The sequence below is a fragment of the Fusarium oxysporum genome, chromosome IX (assembly GCF_013085055.1).
Source record: "Fusarium oxysporum Fo47 chromosome IX, complete sequence".
NCBI lineage: Eukaryota > Fungi > Ascomycota > Sordariomycetes > Hypocreales > Nectriaceae > Fusarium > Fusarium oxysporum.
The window spans coordinates 52,187-59,675 of record NC_072848.1 but is presented as its reverse complement, the minus strand read 5'-3'; the positions used below and the strand labels follow the sequence as shown (position 1 = coordinate 59,675).

The window sequence follows — 7,489 nt, the reverse complement described above, 5'->3', positions numbered from 1 at the left end:
TCTCACGGTTTTATGCGTGTCTCAGGGTTTTGTGCCTAACTAAGCTTGCTTAGTTAGCCCCCCCCCCCCCCCCCCCCCCCCGGCTCGAGCCAACGGGTAATCGTGAATTTCGTGGTAAAAATTTATCTGTTTTCAGAAGCGAATTATACTATTTCATATAGAGTCTAGCGTATCTTCCCAAAAATACAAGCCGATAGGCAGGGAGACCTATTAATAAGTAACTTACTTAAAGATAACTCAAATTAAGATGTGCTGATCCTCCATATGCTTAACGTCGTAAATCAAGGTTTTGTGCCACTCAGCAGACCCAAAATCCTCTCATCAGTATTAAGCAGGACGTCAGTCCGTGGGTGTCTCCCATCGTTTCTTCCTCCACCAATAATCAACCATCACACCATTCCCTGTCTGGCACGACGAAGAGCATGTCATTTAAAATGGCAGAAGCAGCAGAAGAAACCGTGGCTAGGCTAACTCCCTCGAAACCTGAAGTTCCTCTTAGCGAGTCGAGAACATTCGACGCACGTGGCACTGTACACGATGTGTATCCTACTGTCTCCAACGGGCCTTTTGAAGACAGAGACGGCATACTCCACCAATTACGCGGGCTAAAAGAAGGGAAACACCGCGGAGCAGCTCTCCAGTCCATCTTATACCCGATGCCCTGCCGGCTTACTGATGGCAAATACAGGCCTATGATTTGGAAGCCTGGCAAGGAAACTGACCGCCAATGGGGGTGGCTTGAGCGCATTGTTGGCAGCCACAACAAGTCCGTCGCGATATACTCTCTTGACCCGAACGCAGACGCCTCATACCTTATGGAATATTGAAGTTCCTAGACATCTGGCTGTATCGTCAATGGTTTACTCCTTCGACTCTGATATTGAATTTGGACGCTACATTGCGAAAACTGTCAGGTTAAAACGAGAGTCTGGAAAAATAACACTTGGCGAGATCAAAGACATCCATGAGGATTTATGTCAAAATCTAGCCGGAGCAGTATCTAATGATCTGTCATCTGAGTTGGTTGAAATTCTGGCAAAATACTTTTTGCCCAGACAGGAAGAAGGCTTCACGTCAGTGGAGCATACAATCGCAGCCTTCAACACTTTCTATCGTCTAGAACCCAGCTTCAAAGCTTTCTTAATAGTCTGGGACCGAACATTTGGCTTCGAAGACGGTCACTTTGAGGCCGATGACATCGGTAAAATGCCAGTTCATCTGATATGCACAAATGAGCGTCTGAATAATCGTGGATTCTTTGAAGAGCTTGTTCGGGATAAGACTTCCATACTCAGAAATGCTTCCTTTGCTACTTTCAAGTCAGCGATTCAGTTCATCATGGACCTTGAGAAACAACAGTCGCACAACCGTCCTGCCATAAGTACCCTTGATCATTCTGTCAATATCCAAGAAAAGGCTTTTCAAATGGGGTGGAACGGATGGAAGCACAGCAGGTTCCCGATTGATCAACCGTCTTCTACTTGGGTGAACAGAAGCAAGTTCACCAAGTGGACAGGAGCAGGGGCTTTGCGCCACGCTCATGCCGTCAGCATAGGTATTCGTTTTTTGAAATCGACTCGGAGGAGGGTTCCACTGGCTGACTGTTGGTGGTGGTGGGATCTAACTCCTCCTGCCCGGCATGCGTTAAATAAAGCAGTTTCGCCATGGACATCACGACTATTTGCCGTGGCACCGTACTCACTGACGAGTAGCTGCACGTCTGCCAAGGAGCCCCATCCTGCTGCAATTCGTAGGAGGAAGTTCGCATCAATAAGGCCGTGTGGATCAGCTTTGTCCGGATCGCAATTAAACCAGAATGGCTTAGACAAGAACTCCTGGTATCTCGTGCCGGTACCATCGAATATTTCTTTAGGTATGGGAAGCTCGATGCCTGCGCCGCGACAGTGTTTGAGAGTCCATGCATCGAGAAATTCCTGTTTCCCCGGCACCTCGCTCATCATGACATCTCTAAGAATGAACTCAGAACCTCTATACAAAGCATAAGAGGCGGCGCTGGTGAGGTCCCCAGCATCCAATATGAGAGATTCGCAGTCAAAGGCCTTCGCTGTCGAAAGTATGGCCTCCGCCGAACTCGCTGACTGTGCTCCGGCTGACAGTTGTAGGAGGAACAAAGCGATCTCGAGCGTAGGTGTTGAATGACGCAGTGACTTGACGTCCCCAGCAAAGTGACTCTCGAGATAATGAGCAGAGGCTGTGTAAGCGCCATTAAGAATCAAGAGATGAGAGCTTGAGGTGATGCCTTCGCCAAGTTGTTTGGCGTAGAGGTAATGGCTTTCCAAGGCATCGAGGTTTTGCTTATCAAGCCGCAGGTTCCGGCCTCCATACTCGTAGATTCCTAACCCTTGCTGTTGCGGTGTTTAGATTGCAATTAGGGCAAAATGTGGAGGACGCTTACCTCAGGCGGTATCTCAATAGATCGGATTGGGTTAGCCGAGGTGTTGGACGTGTTAGGTGGTGGCGTGCCTGGAAGCCTAAACAAAGTTATAAAGCTTGCTAAGGGATATTGTGCGGGATCCTTACATTAGAGACTTCACGGCGCTGTCAAGGCTTCGCCTAGCATGAGAGAGCCTTACTGTATGCTGGAAGGCTTGTCTAGAGGCAGAGAGCAAGGAATTATCCAAAACGCCTTTGAGAGCTCTTACAGCATACTCCGGGACCCCATCTGTAGCTTTGAGCTTCTTGATGGTTTCGAGACTCTGATTAGAAATCGCCCCTCCTGCTTCGTCAAATGGATGATGGCCGTACGAGAGGCACTTCCAAATCAGGAATCCATAGCTGTAGGTGTCTGTTGACTGTCGATCTCGAAACGCAAGAGTGCTGGCAGATTCAGGTGCCTCCCATGGCTCAGAGTACCCAAGCCTCTTGGTAGTCGGTAAGTTGCCTTCAAGGTCGAAGATAGTGAAGCCGAAATCCGCAATTTTGGCGACGTACTTTCGTGTGGGATGCCGGGAAACAAGGACATTTTCCAGCTTCATGTCGCCGTGAATGACGTCGCACTGATGCAATTTCTGCAGACCCATTCCAACGTCCAGACAGAGAGCTCTTCTGGTATCGAAATCGACGCCATGGTTTTCGAGGAAGTCTGACAAATTTCCGTAGGGTGCGTGTTCGAGTACTAGGAAAGGCCAATGGAACACCGACGTCTTAATGGAGAGTCTGTTCCTCTCCTAACCTACTCCAATAAGGCGAGCAATATTCTCATGATTCCGTAGGGGTTCATGTGTCAACACGCGGAGTTCGCGGAGAAAGTTTTCAAGACGAAGAATGCGCTCGTCGGTATGCTGTCGTGTTGGGTCGAGAATTTCGCGATGGCGAAGGGATTTAACGACGACATTTTCGTCCCGGTTCCAGTTTGGGAGGATATTTCCGAAACTCGAAGAGGGAACAAGGCGTGCTGTAAAGGACTTTCCGTAGCCAAGGATAGGATGACGATGAAGCGTCGATATCGGAGGAACCCTGACTGGGCCGTCTTGCTTCGATAGCACTGAGAGCACAAGAGAAACCTCGGCAAGAACTGCGCCAAAGGTCAATTCTACAGAGGATTCAGTTTTCGGAGCAACAGTCCCGACTGATAACGGCAGACTGATGAAGGAAACTAATCCTGGATCTGCAGATGATTGTGCTGAACCATTTCGATCAAATGTAGCGCTGGGTTTCGACGAAGAAGCCTGACAGGAACAATTAGTCGTCATGAAAAAGAGCAGCTTCAACGCTGATACAATACATTTTCTGGCGCGAGGGGATCACTGAAGTCGAGTGTTATGCACGAGCCACTCCAATGGTCCACTGGAGCACCCTCTAACCAAAGGCGCGCGCCTGCGATGGTGTTGGCAATGAACTCCTCCGAACGTGACATTCTATCTCAAGCGGAAGCAGATAGAGAGCTGTCAAGGATCGTTTTTCGCGCGGGGAAGGCTATCGTAAATGGCTCTAACCAGGACATTTAATTAGCATGAAATTCGTATCTAAGGCTGACCCAAGGCTCCTCGACTTCATTGAGTCTGCCTTGCTCTAGACCATCCGGCAAGAGTGCGCACCGATTGGTTGTTTCACTGCGGCTGAGGTGCTATAGCGTGGCTGCATATTGTGGCTTCAGAGGAGCCTATGACATTGAAAGCAGGTTGGTTCCAGACCACTGTCGCAACACCACGAAGCCTCCTAACGTCAGCTCCAACTGAAACAATACAAGTATCGACAAACCACAGTTATCTGCTGTAAGCTGTGGCTTATTCAGCCGTGGGATCGCTGCAGCTGAAGGCGGAGTTGTCAAAGCGTGGCTGTATATTGCAGCATCAGAAAAGCCTATGATACTGGATTCAGGCCCGTTCCATACCATTGTCGCAGCGCCAGGAGGCCTCTTTATCCCTGCGTGTCCGATTAGGATAAGGTGACCAAGGACCCGGAAGTCAAATGAGTTTGCCCATTTCTACTACAGGCTTTTGACGGCCACTTCGATCAAAGAATAAAAATAAGTCTTACCAGGGCGTAATCCGGAGGGGAGCTCTTTTTCTTTTTTTCTTGTCAACAGCCGGACTGTAGTGAGAAGATCGGCCCCGGTCACTGCTACACCAGTTCATCGCGTCGTCGAGTCACTGCACCATTATCAATACCATGACAGACGTCGTTGGGCTTGCCATTGGTATTGTTGCCCTGGTTGATACCTGCGTAACAACTTGCGGCCTTGTCTCAAGCGCGAAACACTTTCCGGAGGACTTCGAGGTCCAGCGAGTTGGTTTTCTCTGGGGTGAGAGCCGACTCAGGGACTGGGCCAAGAAATGGGAGCTTCACCATTCTGGCAACATTCGTACTGCTGACCTGCAATCGGCAAGGCTACTCGTCGAGGAAGCCAAGGTGCAAGCCATCGATCTCGATCTGATCAAGGCCACCTTAGAGAGCACCGAAAAGCTTCTTGAGAGATGCAAGGATTTGCTCGACCGGCACACCCCCCAGCGCTCTGATCCTACTAGTGCAACCATTGATAGGTTTCGGAAATCAGTCTCCAGCGGGAAGTCTCTGGTCCAGTGGAGCGTAATTGACGCGACGACTCTCCGTACTCTCGTGGGGGGATCTTGAGATGCTTACCAATGGGCTCAACCGTGTACAACCCCAGACAAACTCGACATCTGTAGAGATCCAGCGGCTTACGGCGGCATCCAGAACCATGGCAACCCTAGACCAGCTGGGCATCACACCAAACTACCAAGCTCTCAACGGCTATCCTGAAATAAAGCAGCTTTTTTTAATGCGGAGCGAGCATAGCCGAATTGAGACTGTGGGCCGAAGCTGGGCAAGATCCAAAGACTTGCAGGTCACCAAGTCAGAGTACAATGTGTGGTACGACTCCGTGACTTCGGGCTCGGCGCGAGGACCCGGCCGTTTCGGTTCGTCCCGGGATGCCGTGTTGATCGAGTGGAAATACTACATGGGCTCGAATCAAGAAAACAAGGAACTGGCGCTGTCGAGGACGGAAAGAATCGCCGAGTTACTAGCTGTGGAAGGGAAGCCTCGGGGTTTCCGCATCCTGGACTGCGTGGGATGGTTTCTGGACGAATCCCATAGTCGGTGCGGCATTATGTTCAGCATACCACGGCATATCGAAATGAAAGCTCGGGAAGCGGGTGGACGCGTTCGCTGTCTAAGCTTGTCGGACTTGATAGCCCAACGAACGAAGCCGACCCTGCGGGAACGGTTCCGTCTGGCGTACTTGTTGACTATGTCTCTTGTCGAGCTCCATTTAGCCAAGTGGCTGCACAAGAACTTTAGCTCCGACAATATCATCTTCCTCGCGGCTGGCAAGCCAAACGATTCAGACCTGGCGAACAACCTGGGTGTCGACTTCACCGCACCGTATGTCGCGTCCTTTGGGTTGGCTCGACCCGATCAACATGATGCCGTTTCTAGTCTTGCTATGGCTTCCGCTCCTGTCAACAAAGCTTATCAACACCCAGATTACTCGCCGAGGACTGTGGACAATGAGGGTTCCTCTATCCCCATGGCACGGTATCATAAAGCGTATGATTTATACAGCCTTGGATGCGTCCTGCTCGAAATCAGTATCTGGAAGCCACTTGCGGAACTGGGGTGGGCTGCGTTCACAGATAATCCACAAGGGTGGAAAGATCGGTTGCTATATGTGATCGACAAGAATGTCGCCTTCCACGCTGGCCCCATCTATAAAGATATTGTCTTGTCATGTATGAACGCGGAGGCAAACCCTAGTCCCCAAGCTGGCGATGGGGGACCCATGACTAATAGTTCAGCTGAGACTTTTGGCTGGGACGTCCTCCGCAAACTTGACCAACTTTCAGTTTAGTGAATGTACTTTCTAACCTTTATTGAGCATATAACTTAAGTTAGTATGTCATAACACTATCAAGCGTATTACTTGCCTTTTTTCTTTAAAAAAAAAAATTAGTTGCAACAGTATTAAGAATCTCAGCGTTTCTAGTTTATTAAACTAATTCGGGGACAGAGGTAAGTGAGGGCTGTGTTATTTAGTTTGCTTGGCTGGCCCTCCTAGCGACCCAACGAGGATTATGCCTAGCCTGCTAACGCTGGGTTGTTCGGCTAGGGCCGTACCCCATACGGGCTAATAGGTGCTACTTAATACACATAGAATGACCACCCTCGAGCGAAAAATTACCACTAAGTGGCTACTCCGATTAGTGCATATTTCTTTCGAATCAGTCATCACGGCGTAAGGAAGGGTAACGGATAAAGGATGGGTTTATTTCGCCCTGTAAATACACGCATCATATGGCCCACAATGTCAAATACGTTATATTGTTTTTCCGACTCTTGGCTCTAAGACCCTGAAATTGCATGAATCCTTCGAGTGTACGGTCAGGTCTATCTATTGGTTCCTACCCTAGTCATAAGCTGACTAATTTCTTTTCGACTTGGGTTACTGATAACGCGCGAATTTGTGATTGTGACTGCGCCTTCCAGCTCTCTGCCCCTAAATGTCGATTTGTGTCGCATCTCCCTGCTTACTCAAGAATGTCCCCCAGCACAACCTCACTTCTTGGGCGCCCAGCGATCATAGAGACATGGCGTGGCTCGACGCGGGCTCGCCGCAGCATTCCACGACCAGCCTGGGCTCGATTGGCTAGGCTAAATACTGCCCTCCTCCTAGTTTTCGCCATCCTCCACCTCACTGTCCTAATTTATGGCTGTGTCCGCTCACGCGGCTTGAACGCTGCATGGACCCTCTACCAAGGCCCTTGCTCCCAGTCCAAGACGATTAACCTGTTCCTACACCTGTTTCTCAACGTCTGCAGCACGCTGATCTTGCTTTGGTCTTCCTTGCCTGTGGGAGCCTGTGATGACTATTCCGGGCTCAATCATGCCTATTATAAAGCCGGTCTTATTAAAGTTCCAGATATTATCTGATCGGATACCGTATTTCGCGATTGTATTCTCTATAAGCCGAAATCAGCCACGAATAATAGTCGGATATTCGCATTTA

General features: G+C 49.6%; 2 protein-coding genes across 2 annotated transcripts; one reads left to right on the top strand and one right to left on the bottom strand.

The window, feature by feature from the left end:
• Positions 1–2,537: 2,537 nt before the first annotated feature.
• On the bottom strand, positions 2,538–3,116 carry FOBCDRAFT_143587 (kinase-like domain-containing protein; the record flags this gene model as incomplete). Its single annotated transcript, XM_054706690.2, has 1 exon — positions 2,538–3,116. A coding segment is annotated over one exon (579 nt), but the record flags the coding sequence as incomplete, so codon positions are not given.
• A 1,516-nt stretch (positions 3,117–4,632) lies between these two features.
• FOBCDRAFT_263732 (uncharacterized protein) lies at positions 4,633–6,334 on the top strand (the record flags this gene model as incomplete). The annotated part of the gene is made up of 2 exons (XM_059611331.1): positions 4,633–5,079; positions 5,132–6,334. 2 exons carry the CDS (start codon positions 4,633–4,635, stop codon positions 6,332–6,334), a joined length of 1,650 nt encoding a protein of 549 aa, XP_059465706.1.
• Positions 6,335–7,489: the final 1,155 nt, after the last annotated feature.